At 42.1% G+C, this 18,295-nt stretch overlaps 1 protein-coding gene across 6 annotated transcripts in view; it reads right to left on the bottom strand.

The window, feature by feature from the left end:
* Positions 1 to 1,634: 1,634 nt before the first annotated feature.
* The window catches only part of LOC110070415 (uncharacterized), a 45,320-nt gene continuing 28,659 nt past the window's right edge, over positions 1,635 to 18,295 (bottom strand). Inside the window, exons 1-4 of one of the 6 annotated variants that reach the window (XM_078388566.1) lie at positions 13,663 to 13,821; positions 9,806 to 9,904; positions 7,543 to 7,695; positions 1,635 to 6,663 (exon numbers count right to left, since the gene is read on the bottom strand). In XM_078388566.1, the coding sequence (XP_078244692.1) occupies positions 4,931 to 6,646 (1,716 nt within the window). In that variant the 5' untranslated portion in view covers positions 6,647 to 6,663; positions 7,543 to 7,695; positions 9,806 to 9,904; positions 13,663 to 13,821 and the 3' untranslated portion in view covers positions 1,635 to 4,930. Of the gene's footprint in view, positions 6,664 to 7,542; positions 7,696 to 9,805; positions 9,905 to 10,757; positions 11,903 to 13,662; positions 13,822 to 18,295 lie in introns of those variants that run through there. The other 5 variants (XM_020778085.3, XM_020778086.3, XM_078388564.1 and 2 more) reach the window with 5 other exon arrangements.

Raw genomic sequence — 18,295 nt, 5'->3', positions numbered from 1 at the left:
GATCTGGCAGAGAAAGCCTCTTTCTGCCTCCTCTTGGTCGCTCTCCTTTCCTACTTCCCCGACCAAAGCAATCCTGTAAGACTGGGAAGCCTTAGATTTTTCTTTTTTCCTTCAGGCAGAGGCACTTGCTCCTAACTGGAAATGCGTTTCCATCAGCGTGCTTGGCAAAAGCCCAAGAAGATCATAGATCCAAGCCTCTGGAAAATGTACAGTTCAGCTTTGAAGGGGGGGGGGAGCAGAATGCATTTTCTGCACGTAGGTGACGCGCCAATGCCTCAAGGCAAGGAAGATCATGTCCAAGAGTAATTTATGAGTCAGACCCTTCCCTTCCAGGTACTACCCGACAGCATGCAGCAAAGCCTGGGGATTCACAAGGGCAAACTGCTTGCACAAGTAGTGAGTGACCTGAGGAACAAACAGGCACTGCACTAGTCAAAGGCAGCTTCTTTGAGAAATACAGGCAGGCTCAGGATGCTGCATAAGACAATACAGGAGGACCACATGGAGATAGGGCGTCTTTGGTGGTCCCAGTCACTCCGTCCTTCACATAAGGATCGTAGCCTTAAAGAGCAAGGCAAAGAGTGGTTGCCTGGCAGATATTAACTGCTAGAGCAGTATGACAAAGGAACCAATTCAATTGCCTTGGGAGGTGGCTAGTGCTCCAGCGCTGGAAGCAATCAAGAAATAAATTGGACAAACATCTGTGAGATCTTTCGATGTGCAACTCTGCACTGAACAGGGGTTTGATTGGACTCCTTGGCCTTATAAGCCCCTTCCAACTCAAATTATTTTATGATTCTAGGAAATAAGCACTTCTGACGCTGCACATTATTTGCAGTCTCTTAAAATACAAAACTTAGCAATTCCTTCTTCCTACGTTTGTGCACTTGCAATGACATAGTAACCTTAACTCTGCTATTAAACTGGCAGTTTTCCCCTTGATAATTGAATTTCCCTCAATATTTTTTAAAAGGAATTTTCGCACTAGTATTTAAAAGGGAGAGAGAGAAAAGTATCACTATCAGCAATGAGAATGCAAACACGTGGTATTTGATAATTGCTTTCTCTTTTTTAAATGACCTATATAATACAGGGATTAACTAGTTGCTCTCAACTGTGTCTACATGGACAATGCACTGCAATCTACCATGATTTGTTTCATTGCATGTCATTCATACAAGTTGGTGCTGCGAGTTAAACTGCAGAAGTCTCTGTGCTGCAAGGTCGGAAGACCAGCAGTCGTAATATTGAATCCACATGACGGAGTGAGTGCCCGTCGCTTGTCCCAGCTCCTGCCAACCTAGCAGTTCGAAAGCATGTAAAATGTGACTAGATAAACAGGTACCACCTCAGTGGGAAGGTCACGGAGTTCCGTGTTCAATCACACTGGCCACGTGACCACGGAAACTGTCTTCAGACAAATGCTGGCTCTATGGGTTGGAAGCAGGGATGAGCACCGCACCCTAGAGTCGGACACGACTGGACTAAATGTCAAGGGGAAACTTTATGCCAGTCCTGATCACATGGAACATCTTCCTTAGCTTTGTGGAGCTTATATATCCAAGATAGATGAACTGTATAAAATCCTTAAAGCAGAAACAGCCCCAAATGAGACTAAGTTATTTCACTACACCTATAGTTCATTTCAGTTTATTGCTCGTTTGCCTGCCAGGCCTTGTACATACACAAGACTACAAACAAAACTAAGAATACTAGAACAAGATACTCAACAAATTAACTACTAGAGTAAATCTAAATGAAAACAAATGCCTGTGTAAGTAAAATGTCACAATAAGCACGTCTCGTTGTCCAGTGAGATATATAGCTTCCTCTTCCCCAAAGCCAACCAGGCACCTTTAAAAGCCATTTTTCCTCCAACACAGTCTTCCTGCCAAAATAAAAGTTTACTTGGGAATTAAAAAGCTATCTGATACTCCTTCTGACAGAGGAGCCTCAGGTTGGAGTGGTTACACTGCAGTACTGCAGTCAAGTCTCTGCTCGTGACCCAAATTTAATTCTGATAGATTGAATTTGGGTCAATCCATCTTTCCAAGATTGGTAAATTGAGTACTCACCTCACCAGGGTGTGTGTGTGTATGTGTGCAATGTATAGTTTGCAAACTAAGTTGTAAACCATCCACAGAGTGTTTTAAATGCTATGAGGCAGAACACTTTGCTTTGCTAATACCAGTAGCAGGCGGTTTCCTGTACCAAATCCTCAGATCAGATCCTAATGGGAATTCAAGTTGAGTGAGATCCCCACTGGACAGCATCTCTCCCCTCCATACTGTCCACACCTCGGTGAACTCTTTACTTTCATCGACTGTAGTACATTTTGTCTGCTCTTAGTTAAAACCCACAGCATCCCTCATATGCAAGGAAAAGTTAGATGTCGGGACAGTTTTCCAGGAAGAGCAGTGTAATCTTTGTATATTGTATTACGATAGCACTTAACCCTTTACAGATATGCTCTCTGACATTTACTATTAACTTGAAGCCTCCTCTTTGACATTGACTGAAAAATCCAATTTGGAAATGAGTTCATTTCAGAAGCCCATGATTCTAACCCCATAGCTTCAAATACCAAGAAAACAAGGGGTGAGGCTGGCTGAAAAGTGAGCTTTTTACCCAGAAGTAATATGTCACCTTCTGTACTAATATTCCTACTGAAGTTATAATAATTTAGTTTTAATTTTAAAAGTTCAAGCTAGGGAGCCACTAGCTTAGCAACTGAATTGTGTATAAAAGTGAACCAAAGCTTTTAAACACTGATATTTTGTTCCAACAGCTGGCTACCCAGATGTTCCTTTTCTCAAACACTAGCTTGTTTCATTTGTATGTTTTTATTATGCAAATATGAGAAAAGGTAGGGGGAGGACAATCATAAAATGTCCAGAGGAACAACAGAAAATGAGGTAGTGGGAACAAGACATTGGAAAAAGAATAAATGAAGAAGAATGGAGGAAGATATGGAAAATGAGGGTTTTAAGATTTATGTCAGTAAGAATAAGGGGAAAAAATTTAAATTCAGTTTAAGATGGTATTTAACACCGTTCAAATTAAACAAAATTAATGCCAATCATCTGAATGTCTGTTGGAAATGCGAGAAAGAAGTTGGTACATACTTTCATATGTGGTGGGAATGTGGAAAAAGTGCAAAGATTTTGGAAACAAATTTTCAAAGAATTAAGCTATATGTGTGGAAAAGATATAGAATGTGATGCCGAGATTGCTTTGTTATCAATATATGAGAATGTGGAATATGACAAAATGACTAAAGAATTGATAATTAATTTATTAACAGCAGCTAGATTGATTATTGCTAGGGAATGGAAATTAAAAACTGAATTGCAAATTGAAGAATGGTACAAAGAAATATGGAATATAGCAATAAATGATAAATTAACTTGTAATTTAACGATTAAGAAAGGAGAATTGAAAAAGAATAATTTTTATGAAATATGGGGCACATTTTTGGAATATGTGCTAAGGGGGAAAGGGAAAGCTCCAAATCAAGAATCTATGCAGTTTTGGAGAAGAGGACAATAGAAGAAAAGAAGAAGATGGCAAGAGGTCCCATACATAGTGGTGGGGAACACAGTCATTGTATTTGAGTTTATATGTTATATGTATATGTTTTGTTTATGTTATAGTTATAGAAAATTAAAAAATACTTAAAAAAATGAGGTAGAAGGAAACCAACAATCATGCGTTTAAATGTGTAAATTGAGATAAGAGGTTGTTTTCAATCCCAGCTAGAGCACATCCACTGAATTCCTGGAACCTATGTAAGCATTAACTATGTGTCTGCAGATTTGTTTCTGGACTATAGTTCCCCAGGTGCCAAACGGGGATTTCTGGGAGCTGAGACTATCAAACACAAATCCACACACTTCTAGTGTTATCTGATCAAAATCTCATTTATGTAAGCCCCTTTACTCTAGTTAGCCCATACATCTCAACAAAATAACAGGATGAAGCTGGCAGCTGAAAAACACAGATTCAATTTTTTTTAAAAAAAACCTAGATCTTCAGAAAGCTGAGTGGTGAGTGTTTTGTCCTTCTAGCCATGGAGTGGGGATCTTCAATGGAAGAAGGGTGTCCTTGCTCCATGTATGCTGTCCATTTCTTACTCCCCATCACATGGTCTGGATGTACTGGAAACCACTTTCAACTATTGGGTGGTGCTCATGTTTCTTACCACTTAATACTACCATCACCTTTATTTCAGAACCAGCCTTCACTTTTAATGTGCCTATACAGAGACAGTTTTCCATTGAATATGCTGTGCAGAACATTCAAATCCCTTATTTCACTTAACACCGCGTACCTACATTTACTTTATTTCACAAAGCTTTTTTTGGTGGCTCCTCCCTTGCTCGTTATGATGATTAGAGGATTCCAAAAGAAGTCTAAAAAAAGTAACTTTTCCAACATCAGACATACATGGCCTTACTTTTGTCATTTTGTAATTTTGTTGATGATGGTGTGATAAAAACATTACTACAATTTGTGCACTCAAGGTATTTCCCTCCAAGTAATGTTTGGGGCAGCTTGTTGCAGTTGATTGGACTAAGGGGTGTTTCCAAAGGCCAGAGACCTGGTGAAGTTTCTCCTCAACATGTAATCTCTGGTAAATTATCCTAGATAATATTTTGCATGGTGAGAATGGTTGGAAAAATCTTTGAATGAGTTCCCTATTAAGTCCATTTTCTGAAAATAGTCTTAGAATAATAATTTCAGTGAGGACTACAGAGCTGGAAGGACACCTATGGCTCATTGAGTCCAGCCCCTGTCAGGGAGGCACAGAAGGGAATCGAACCCTCAACCATTGGCTCCACAGCTAGAGACCTAAACCACTGAATGACCCACCAGTTCAATACAGAATCTGTGCAATTCTGTCAGACTTCAAGTGTAAGCAAATCATATTCTACTGGGATTTGCATGGTTTTTCCTGTGTATGGACTCTCTGATGCCTCACAAGCTGCGAATTCCGACCAAACAGTTTCCCACATATCTGGCAGCTGTACAGCTTCTCTCCTCTGTGGATTCTCTGATGGTACAGAAGGGTTGCATTCTGAGCAAAGCCTTTCCCACACTCCTGGCACTTGTATGGCTTCTCACCAGTGTGGACTCTCCGGTGAATGACAAGAACTGAACTGGAAGCAAAACATTTCCCACACACCTGGCATTTGTATGGTTTCTCCCCAGTGTGAATTCTGTGGTGGGTGACCAGAAGTGAATTCTGAGCAAAACACTTCCCACACTCTTGGCATTTAAAAGGTTTCTCTCCTGTGTGGATTCTATAGTGGGTCAGAAGTTGTGAACTAGAAGCAAAGCATTTTCCACACTCTTGGCATTTATATGGTTTCTCTCCTCTGTGGACTCTTAGATGGTACAGAAATGTAGAATTGTGAGCAAAAGATTTCCCACATTCTTGGCATTTGTATGGCTTCTCTCCTGTGTGGACTCTCTGGTGGCTCACAAACTGTGAACTAGAAGCAAAACATTTCTTGCATGCCTGGCATTTATAAGGTTTTTCTCTTGTGTGAAATCTCTGGTGTTTTCGAAGCTGTGAATATGAAACGTAACATTTCCCAAATTCCAGGCATTTGTACAGTTTGTCCCTTGTGTGAACTCTCTGGTGCCTCACAAGATTTGAATGATGAGCAAAACATTTTCCACATTCCTGGCATTTGTATGGTTTCTCTCCTATATGGATTCTCTGGTGCCTCATCAAGTATGAACTCTGAGCAAAACATTTTCCACACTCCTGGCATTTGTATGGTTTTTCTCCTGTATGGACTTTCAGATGGCTTGAAAAATGTGAATTGTGGGCAAAACATTTCCCACATTCCTGGCATTTGTATGGTTTTTCTCCTGTGTGGACTCTCTCATGGATCACAAGCTGTGAACTGGAAGCAAAACACTTCCTGCACACTTGGCATTTATATGGTTTCTCTTTGGTGTGAAATCTCTGATGGCTCACAAGGTTTGAATTTTGAGCAAAACATTTCCCACACTCCTGGCATTTGTAGGGTTTCTCCCCAGTATGGACTCTCCGATGGATTACAAGGTGTGAATTCTGAGCGAAACATTTCCCACACTCCTGGCATTTGTACGGTTTCTCTCCTGTGTGGACTCTCTGATGCTCCAGAAGATGTGAATTGGAAGCGAAACATTTTCCACATTCCTGGCACTTGTATGATCTCTCTCCTGTATGAACTGTTTGATGTCTTATAAGTCCAAACTTATGAGCAAAACACTTCCCACACTCCTCACATTTGTATGGTTTCTCTCCTGTGTGGACTCTGTGATGGATCACAAGGCCTGAACTGGAAGCAAAGCCTTTCCCACACTCCTGACATTTGTATGGTCTTTCCCCTGTGTGAACTCTCTGATGCTCCACAAGGTGCGAGTTGCAAGCAAAACATTTCCCACACACTTCACATGGAAAACGTTTCTTCCTGGCATGGATCTTCTTGTGAAGGATAAGTGCCGCCCTGTGTGCAAAATCTTCCCCACATTTGCCACATGTGTAGTTTTGCTCTTTGGTAAAACCTTTCCCTTCCTTGGGGGTTTGCTGGCCTCTAGCAAGATCCATTTTGTTTGTAAAACTCCTTCCATGATTTACGCAGTCATTCATTTCTTTCCAGTTATCTGCTAGGAAGAAGGATAAGGGAAGACAAGACTGAATCTTAAGTCTGAGAGACATGCAGACCAACAATGAGGAATGTGAATGAAAGGAAACTTAGGGGGCAAAGAGAATATGTAATATATCTCTCTTGTTCCAGTAGTTATGGTGTTTGTGTCTCCCTTCTCACATTGCAGTGCTTTCAAAACTTTGCCGTCATTCAACTTGCAGCTGCTTTTACTTTAACAAACTAATGTTTCTGTGCTTTGCTAATGTATCTGGGGCTTAAACTACAGTCTCTTCATTTACTATATTATTGTTTGTGTTTTTCTATTTTTAATTTGTGATGCACAACCTTGAAAACCTTGGCTGTTTGGAGGGGCTAAAAATACAGTGCTAACCCATGCAATGTAGTGGGGCAGAGTGATGGACTAGGGCTCAGGAGACCTGGATTTGCATCTGCATTTGGCCATGGAAACTCACTGTGCTTGGGAATTGATACTGCTAAAACCACTCCCTAACTATGTCACTTACCTTGAAAGCCTATTAAGGTAGCTGTTCTGACTTGACAGTTCATAACATAACAAAAAAAAATCATTCAATAAATAATGATAGCCAAACAGAACCAGTTAACACATATGAATAAAGAAATGGCTGGTCTGTTGCTTTTTATGTTCTCATTCTGACCATCTCAGGAGCATCTCCTAACTTAGCGGTCCTCAACCTTGGGTCCCCCAATGTTCTTGGACTACAACTCCCAGAAGCCTTCACTGCTGGCTGAGCTGGCCAAGATTTCTGGGAGTTGCAGTCCAAGAACATAAGCTTCAGCATAGAAGAATGAGAGATGCAGTTACCCAAAAACTTTATAATTTATCCAGGACTGGGACCTAGATTTCAGCATCACTTACTAATCCTGTAAAGATGGATAATGTTTTCGTGAAGGCTTTCACGGCCAGGATCTAATGGTTGTTGTGGGTTTTTCGTGCTGTCCTTTGAAGATGCCGTCCACAGAGACTGGTGACACGTTAGGAAGAACAACCTTCAGAACACGGCCAAAGAACCTGAAAAACCCACAACAACCAATGGATAATGTTCATCTGTTAAGAACCTAAGAAAAAGACACCACTGTGCTCTCTCTCTCTCTCTCTCTCTTTTCTTTTGTACTCTGTGCTTTCCCCCTTTTTTAATTTTGCTGCAGTAGTCACAGCAAAATAAACATACATCTGCTCCAGTTTTCCAAGAAGCTGTGTGTTCTCCAAGCCAATATTTTACAGATACTCCTGTATCATATTCTTGGGCAGACAACTGTGCACAGGGTGCACCAGGACTGTGCACCTTCTTTCAAAGGGAAAGTAGATTGCTTTTCATCATCAGCCTGGCTGTGTATTTTGCAGGGCTAAGATGACCCCCAACCAACTTCCAACAAAAAGCTGATGGGTGAAAAATGCAACTTTGCAGAGCAGAGTCAGTGACAAGGATATTTCTAGTCAAGTCTTCAAAAGATATTTGGTGTGGCATCCTGTCAAACTGTGATCTGGTATGTGAGATGTTCCTTTCCTCAGCATCCAGAAAACCTTACCTCCGCAACTCCTCCAGTGAGGAGAAGTGAAGCGACAGGAGAAATACAGCAGGTAAAGAAGGGAGCATGGCAATTCAGAAACTAGAGGGTGCAATGGGTAGGGACTTGCTATAACGACACTGCAGAAAAATAATGTCATGTGGGGTTTTTTTCTTCCCAGACCTACGATAATTATTTTGGCCTGGATAATAAAGTGAAGCCTGCCAAAACGTTTGTCTGAGTAAACAATACTGCAGTATTAATGTTGGAAAAACCAGCGGTGAAGATATGGTGTCTTCACAACCAAAGTAGCCCATTGCGATGATCTGTCTGGATAATACGTAACAAGTGGCTAACAGCACACACAGTTGTGGAACAAACCACAGATACCAGATACCTTGCAGTTGTGGCTAGGTATACATTGCAACCACAAAATGCAGCATCCACACCAGAACCAAAAAACATGAGACACTGCAGACTAAAACAACCGGCAAAACCATCAGCAGCTAAACATGCCCTAAAACAAGCTGGACATGAAATTCTATTTCAAACTACTGAAGTACTGGACAACACCAGCAATCATTATATTAGACTGCACAGGGAAGCCATTGAAATCCACAAACACCAGCAGAGCTTCAACAAAAAAAGAAGAAAGTGTAAAACTCAACAAAGCCTGGCTCCCAGCACTGAAAAATACAGCCTGCAAAAAGTCTACGAACTCTACCCAGCTACAAGGACCAGTGATCACTGCACACAAAACACCAGCTAACAACACCCATTAATCACAATGACAGATAATCTCTCCCTCTTATCACAATAATACACCCACAACAAAAAACACGCTGATCACCACAATCACCCATCTCCTGAAAAGGACAAAAGCTGATCCCTTTTGTCCTCCTGAAAAGGACAAAACCTGGTGCAGTTTGTTTGGATACTCAACTATCCAAACAAACTGCACCAGAGCACAGACAGAGTTCTGACTCCTGATCTCAGAAGATGCCGGCCACAGAGACTGGTGAAACGTTAGGAAGAACAACCTTAAGAACACAGCCAAAGAGCCCAAAAAACCCACAACAACCATCAGATCCCGGCCATGAAAGCCTTCGAGAATACCGTTTTGTCACACCTTAAAGGCTGACAAATTTTATTTGGCATTTTCAAAGACTTCAACATGCTTCACGAAGTAGGCCTACAAAAGCTCATGCCCAGTAGTAGTCTTTAAGGTAGCACGAGACTCTCTCTCTTTTCAGCAATGGCTGTTCCTGGGAACTGATCAAGAGAAGGGTGTGCATACAGTATGATACAAAGGTTGAACTTCTAGCTGAGAAAGAGGAGAGATGCATTTTGTAACAGAAAAGGTAAGGAATGGGTGGCTTTCCAGATGTTGGTCTGCAACTGCCATCATTCTTGACTAGGCTGTTGAGCAACATCTGGCCATACATTCCATAACCCTGCTTTAGCGTTCAGAGCAAATATGCAATTCAGGGGGTCCCCGATACTGTTACACCATTTGGCTTTCTTTAATTTGCGGGCAACGTAAGTTTTCCACTTCCTATCATGTGAATGAAGCCAAGTCAGGCTCCTGGCAAATTTTTGTTTCTCTTTCTCACCTGTGTTGTGTTCTGATGTGACCTCCATTTCCTTCAAGGTGAGTTGATCAGAGAACAATGGGTCTGGGACACCCAATTTAAGTCTGACAAGTGGAAATCCTGCTCAAGAATAGATGAGACAGAAAAAGAGAGAAAATATTAAGTTATGGGATTTAGGATTCAAAGTATGCACTTGCTAATTGAACTGAACAAACCAACACAGATACTCTTAACTCTGCGGGCTCTTTCATAGCCACCAGGTGCTTCCTGCTCATTTCATTTTATTAACTGTTTAAGAAATCTAGAATATGGTGTAAGATAACATGCTTCCTTCATAGGGTACAGAATTCTCTCTTCAATTCCAAGACAACACACCCTAGTTACTTCCCAGCTGGATTACTGTAATGTGCTCTACGTGGAGATGCCGATGGAAAGTGTCAGGAAACTTCAATGGGTCCAAAAATGCAGCAGCCAGATTGCTAACTGGGGCTGGTTACAGGGATCACATCCCCCCCCCCCCGTTACAGCAGCTCCACTGGCTGCCAATCAGTTACCAGGCACAATTTAAAATGCTGGATTTAACCTATAAAGTCCTAAATGGTCTGGGTCCAAACTATCTCAAAGACCGTATCTCCCATTATGAGCTGTCTCAGGTGTTAAGATCATCAGGAGAAGCCTTTCTCTCATCCCGCCAGCTTCGCAAGTGCATCTGATGGGGAAACAGGACAGAGCCTTCCCTGTTGTTGCTTCCAGACTTGGGAACTCCCTCCCACAGGAGGCCAGGCTGGGCCCATTTTTGCTATCCTTCCACAAGCAGGCAAAGACTCTTCTCTTCAGGCAAGTGTTCCTTCAATAAACCAGCTACCTGTGTGTCATTTTTAGACAGACTATTATGCACTACTGCTTGGATTTTTATTACTACTTGTGTTTTCCATTTTTCAGAGTGACATTTTAAAATTTTTTGTATACTTACTGATCTTCACCTTAATACTGCCTGTTAATATTGTAAGATGCCTCCTTGTTCACTGAACGTAGTTTTAAATATTGTCTTTTAATGACGCTAACCACAGTTTTATACTCATTGTTTTCAACTTTAAATATTGTATTTCATTGCTGTATGCCACCTTGGGTCCTTTTTAAAGAGAAAAGTGGGGAATTTTTTTTTTAAAACAACCAATAAAACAAATTAGTAGAAAATGCTTAATATATTTTGCTAACTTACACTGAGTTAAAACTATCTAATTCTTTGTCATTCACTTGGGAGGACCACTATTAAAACAATGGCCAGAATTTTATTGCTGATTTTCACCTTCATAATGGAAATTATGTAGCTTTTGGCAGCAAATTGCCATAAATGCCTTTTCTCCTTGTTGTTCTCCTCCCACTAAAGACTGGATATCATCACAGCTACTTTTAATTGTTGTTGTAATTATGCTGTTTTATGTTATTGAATTTTATCTCTGTTGTTGGCCGCCTAGAGTAGTCCACCGCGACTAGATAGGCGGGATATAAATTAAATAAATAAATAATAATAATAGCTCTAATGATTGTAGTTATGGCAGTTTTCAAACAGTGATACCGTGCCGCATCGGAAGCAGTCCTCTCTTCAGCCCATAAGGTCTTCTCCATCCTGCCTGCCTTCTCCCATTCATGTTATCTTAAATAATCATCTACAGCCAGCCACCACAGATTGTTATCTATACAAATATCTCTTGAATCAAGATCTTCATCAACAAAATGATTTTATAATTCAGTATCTGAAAATGGCAGGTGGAATCTTATTGGGCAGAACCGACCGGTTCTGATAAATTGTCAAGGGGAACCTTTACCTATGTGATGATCACCATAACAGTTAATGCAATTAAAGCTCCACATGTGGATAAATATGAAACAGGATACCGGCCGTCATCTCTGAAATTTCTGGACTACATAAATCGTGTTTCCACACACTTGATCACTTCTTCAAATGAAACTTTGCAATATTGCCCATGTTTGGAACTTCCTGCTTGTGACTTAGAGACTTACAACCCAGAAAACAAGCGTGTGAGGGGCTGAAATAAAAGATTCCCACGTTCACGTCCAGGTCACCAAAAGGTATTAGAATAGAGATTTGGAATTTGAGGTCCCGCATATATTGGTTTGCAATCCACATCATGCCATGGATTGGTTTGCAATCCACATCGTGCCATGGATTGGTCTGCAATCCACATCGTGCCATGGATTGGTTTGCAATCCACATCACGCCATGGATTGGTTTGCAATCCACATCACGCCATGGATTGGTTTGCAATCCACATCGTGCCATGGATTGGATTGCAATCCACATCGTGCCATGGATTGGTTTGCAATCCACATCACACCATGGATTGGTTTGCAATCCACATCGTGCCATGGATTGGTTTGCAATCCACATCACGCCATGGATTGGTTTGCAATCCACATCACGCCATGGATTGGTTTGCAATCCACATCGTGCCATGGATTGGTTTGCAATCCACATCACGCCATGGATTGGTTTGCAATCCACATCGTGCCATGGATTGGTCTGCAATCCACATCGTGCCATGGATTGGTTTGCAATCCACATCACGCCATGGATTGGTTTGCAATCCACATCGTGCCATGGATTGGTTTGCAATCCACATCGTGCCATGGATTGGTTTGCAATCCACATCACGCCATGGATTGGATTGCAATCCACATCACGCCATGGATTGGTTTGCAATCCACATCGTGCCATGGATTGGTTTGCAATCCACATCACGCCATGGATTGGTTTGCAATCCACATCGTGCCATGGATTGGTTTGCAATCCACATCACGCCATGGATTGGTTTGCAATCCACATCGTGCCATGGATTGGTCTGCAATCCACATCGTGCCATGGATTGGTTTGCAATCCACATCACGCCATGGATTGGTTTGCAATCCACATCACGCCATGGATTGGTTTGCAATCCACATCGTGCCATGGATTGGATTGCAATCCACATCGTGCCATGGATTGGTTTGCAATCCACATCACGCCATGGATTGGTTTGCAATCCACATCGTGCCATGGATTGGTTTGCAATCCACATCACGCCATGGATTGGTTTGCAATCCACATCGTGCCATGGATTGGTTTGCAATCCACATCACGCCATGGATTGGTTTGCAATCCACATCGTGCCATGGATTGGTCTGCAATCCACATCGTGCCATGGATTGGTTTGCAATCCACATCACGCCATGGATTGGTTTGCAATCCACATCGTGCCATGGATTGGTTTGCAATCCACATCGTGCCATGGATTGGTTTGCAATCCACATCACGCCATGGATTGGATTGCAATCCACATCACGCCATGGATTGGTCTGCAATCCACATTGTGTCATGGATTGGATTGCAATCCACATCGTGACATGGATTGGTCTGCAATCCACATTGTGCCATGGATTGGTTTGCAATCCACATCATGCCTACCGGCCATGGTGGCCTGGAGCGGATGGGACCTAAAACATCTGAAAATTCCCTACTTCTGTATTAGAAAATTGCAGCCACCCACACTATCCGCTTGGCTTTTCATCTCTGCTCACTAGAGGGTGTTGCACCCATACCTGTTGAATTAGATAGAGATGGGCAATCAAGGTGCAGAATGCGCATTATAGCCTGCTATGCGCAGCCAAGCATTTCCAAATACTCCCCAAAATGGATGGAGGTCGGTGCAGCCACCCCAGCAGAGTCGTCCACCACCCCCTCCCCTTACAAAAGCTTCATTTGCTTCTCTGTTCATAAAATTGCTCCCTTGCTGCCTCACTTCTCCCCTTCGCTCTTTTTCTGGCGAGTGGATTTTCCTTTTTTTGAGCCCAATCCGGCCCTAGTTACTCCCTCTCACCTTGCTCGCTCCTTGACCTCTTACTCGCCTTCCAAGAATCCTGCTTCGGGTGGGGTTCGAGCTACGGAACAGCCCCCGATCCTCTTGCCAGCAACCCGGGCTGCCTTTAATTTGCGGCCGACATCGGAGTTTTTACTTCCTGTCATGTGACTGAAGCCATGCCAGGCTCCTGGCAAAAAAACATAACAAAAGCCCATTCCATTGTACGCCTCGCCTCCTGAATGAGTGCCGGAGGACTTTGTGGTGGATCATAAATTTAGATGCGGACAGATGAGCTCAACCAATTTAAATAAGTGTCGGGATCTACCAGGAGAGAGAAACTGGGAGCAAAGCCTCTACATCTTTTGTTCTCCGTCTGTGCCATTTCCAGACCAAAACAATCCAACGCCTTCTATTAGATAGCGTTGGATTTTTTTTTAACTGAGGTAAAGGCACTTGAGCCAGTGAGAGCTGAGTTCAAGTCCTCACTCAGCCATGGGAACTCACAGAATGGAGGACGAGGAGAATGGAAAAAAAACATTCCTTAAAAGCACCATAGTGCACTGGTTCTTAACCTTGGGTTACTCAGGAGTTTTGGACTACAACTCCCAGAAGCCTTCACCACCAGCTGTCCTGACTGGGGTTTCTGGGAGTTGCAGTTCAAAAGCATCCGAGTAACAAAGGTTAAGAACCACTGCCATAGTGCTTAAAGCAGTCTCCCGGAGGCTTACAAGTTATTTATGCAGGCAACACATGCCCCCTTCAGCAAACTGGATATATAGTATTGCCCCCTTCATCAAGCTGGATACTGAATTTACCAGCTTCAGAAAGATGGAAAGCTGATTGAACCTCAAGCCAACTCCCGGGATTGAACCTGGAGTTGTGAGCCCAGTTTTGACTGCAGCAGTTTAACCACTGTGGTGCAAGGCTCTTCATATATTACATTCCTAAATATCTCACATACTGTACCTTCAAAATCCCGGTAGGATCACTATTACTCAGATGTGACTTGGTGGCAAAAGTTTATTGCCGGCATTGCCAATTTAGGAGTTTGCAACTATGGGGCGTTCACACAGCATGCATCAGGGACAGCACACCTATTCATCAGGAGCTGTTGGAGGTGATTTTGAGGATGGGTTTCAGTGAGGCAATTCTAAGGGAAAGTGGAAGATACCACAGAAAAAAAGAGAGACTGGGGAGACCACAAGCTTGTAAGTGAATAAAAAGCATCGACTAGGAGAGAAAAGAGATTCCTTCTACCTCACCAGTTAATATATGGTTTCATTCATTCATTTACTGCATAATAATGTGTTTTTTGGCATATTTAGGCAAGTATCTGAACATGAATGGGGCTTAAATTAGGAGTGTCTGATGCAGTTGCCCACAAAATAAGATACTTTTATCCTGAAAGCCTGCGGAGGGGTCTGTGACTGCCTTTGGCTCAGTGTGCCTACAAACCCTTTGCAGTGCACACAATCACATTCAGCCTGCGAAGGTCTAGGATGCTCCAGGACACAGCTTCATTTAGGAGTGGATTCTGTACTTACTGAAACACATCAGTATTTAAAGTGATAGAGTACTTAAGGGAAATTCAATTTCGTACTGCGGGTAATTTGTATTTAGTTAGACTACACGGGTTTTCTTTTTGTTACTTTATACAGCACCATGTGTCTCTTGTTTTGGTTGGCTATTGTTTAGGAATGGGGCAAACCCCCACATCCCCGTCCCCACTTCAGGTGAATGCACAAAGAGGGCTCTAATATTGTCACATCACACAGCAAAAAAAAGACACCTCGTAGAAACCATATAGATTCCCTTACTCTCCGAAGGCTGTAAACAACCCTCAACACTTTAAAGTTTCCAAATGGAACTGAGCACGGACATTCACAACTTATTGTTATACTTATATTGTCATGCCTTTCCTCCCTATATGAGTTGAAAGTGTCCTTTGTGGTTCTCCTCTCTGCTTTTACCATCACAACTACCTGTAAAATAAGTCAGGAATGTGTTAGTGGCCTAAGATAACAAAAGGCTTTGAATTACTCGAAGGTTTGTGTCTTTTCCAAGGAGTCTTCTCTTCTCACGAGATGGCCGAAGTATTGGAGCCTCAGCTTCAGGATCTGTCCTTCTAGTGAGCACTCAGGGTTGATTTCCTGCAAAATGGCCACAACTGCTTTTTCTCTGGGGAATATGCAACGTTGGCAGTGTTCCAGAAAGCTTTGCCTGGACTGGGTTTGGATTGGCTGATTGGCACCTTCTTTATTAGCAGGGGTTCAAATACTGTATATGAATGGGCAAATGCAAAACCTGCTTGGCCCTTGTGTCTGTTGAAGTTCAGACCATCATTTTGCCCATTTCAGCTGACCTCTGTGTGAGATCAGGAACCCTGACTGCTGTTGTTTTGAGGTCCCATGGTGTAAATATTCACTAGTTACTTAAACAAAAATCGGTGGTTGTTTCCAAACTGTTTTTTTTAACTTGGCCTTGCTAATCTGCTTTAAGAATTATGTTCTCGTTTGGATCTGGCATTCTTTTCTAGACTTTCAATAAATACAAAAAACTCCTCCACAACTGCGTTCATTCAGTATAGGTTGGAGAGCTGGTACTAAATCCACTAAAATCAGAGGCACTGAAAGACTCCAGGCATTGCTATATTTTCATCAAAAACTCCATCAGTATGCACTTATTTTTGGTTCCGTTAACAGTCCTAATCAAGAACATTTTCTTTGATGCCTTCAAAGAAGGACCAATAGTTCTAGGTGGCAATCTGAATACTGCTATAGAAGCTGTGGAGAAGAGGAACTACTGTACTGTCATACTCACATACATGTACACCCTATGCTCCATTTATTGGGAGTTTGAACTACTTGATCAAGTCCGGCGTTTGATCTAGTCTGGTGTCTATCACCGGACTAGATCAGATGGAAAGCTCTTTAATCTCTCCAAGAGCAAAGACCAAAGTCCAGCTGAAATGCATGTGAGTCTTCGTCTTCAACAATGATGCAGCTGTTGTTGCCCATTCTGCTGAAGAGCTCCATCAACTTATGAATCGTTTTAGAAAGGCCTGCCAAGATTTTGGACTAACAATCAGCCTGAAGAAAACACAAGTCATGGGCCAGGGCGTGGACTCACCTCCCTCTATTACCGTCTCTACACAAGAATTGGAGCTTGTTCATGATTTAATGTACCTTGGTTCAACAATCTTTGACACCCTCTCTCTAGACGTCGAGCTGGATAAATGCATTGGCAAAGCAGCTACCATGTTCTCTAGACTCATAAAGAATGGCTGAATAAGAAGTTGACGGCATATACAGTGGTGCTCGCTTAACGGCGATAATCCATTCCAGGAAAATCGCTGTTAAGCGAAAACATCGTAAAGCAAAAATAAAAAGCCCATTGAAACGCATTGAAAACCTTTCAATGCATTCCAATGGGCTTAAAACTCACCGTCCAGCGAAGATCCTCCATACGGCTGCAATTTTCGCTGCCTGTATAGCGAGGAATCCATCCCTAAACACAGCGGGGAGCCATTTTATTTACCTGGTGGCCATTTTGAAACCGCCGATCAGCTGTTTAAAAACATCCTTTTGCAAAGAATCGGTTCCTGAAACAGGGAACCAATCATTGCAAAGCAAAATTCCCCCATTTAGACCATCGTTTTGCGATCGCAACTGCGATTGCAAAAAGATCGTCGTAATGCGGATTCGTCGTAATGCAGTGAGTCCTGGACCCTTTGTGCATGGCAGAAGAGGAAGTTGAACACGTTCCATATGCGCTGTCTCTGACGCAGTTTGGGTATCACCTGGCAGGACAAAGTTCCAAATAGAGTAGTCCTAGGAGCTGGAATTTTTAGCATGTATACATTACTGAAACAGTGATGTCTATGTTGGCTCAGGCATGTCATGAGAATGGCTGACGATCTCCTGAGACTGAAGGATGCCTAGAACTACTAAGCATCTAATGGTTTAGCTGGCAGGAACTTCATTCTGCAAAACAGATATATTAAATTTATTCACGTAGATGCTACTGCTATTCCAGATTTGACTACATTCTCTTATCCAGCTCTATTAGACATTAACTCTGGAACTCAAACACCAGATTAATTTCCATCTCTCACCATATGCCAGTTTTAGCTAAAGTACACTTCCTAAATAACATGCCCAAACACTTTCAATGGACTTTACCCCTGGTTTGTTGACCAAGATCAAGCAGGTAATTTCTTCCTTTTTTACTGGATAATGACACTATAGTCCAAATACTAATATACACTCCCTTTGGGACCCATTCAAAGTCATCCTGAGGGGTGAATGTATCAAAGAATATAGCTTTATTGAGAAACAAATGCATATTACTGAAAACAGACCGGGAGCCAAAAGCAAAACTTTAGAAGATCATTATGAAAAAAAAAATTGTCACCAAGATCACATGGCAGAATTAATTTTGAGAAAAAGAAAAAGAACAAAAAAGGCTTGATCTGAACAAAATACAAATATAAACACATTTCCCACTGCTCCAGCAAGCTCCCTGGTCCATGCCCATTCTCACACTAGCTGCAAGATTAGTCACACAATAGAAAGCCTGCTAGAGCAGATTTATGGAAAGACGTAATTTTTACAAAGTCAGAACTTCAGATGAATGTTCTCTTCTGATCCTC

Source organism: Pogona vitticeps, chromosome 2 (genome assembly GCF_051106095.1).
Source record: "Pogona vitticeps strain Pit_001003342236 chromosome 2, PviZW2.1, whole genome shotgun sequence".
Taxonomy (NCBI): domain Eukaryota; kingdom Metazoa; phylum Chordata; class Lepidosauria; order Squamata; family Agamidae; genus Pogona; species Pogona vitticeps.
Note: the sequence above shows the minus strand (reverse complement) of the source record. Positions and strands in the feature narration are given on the sequence as shown.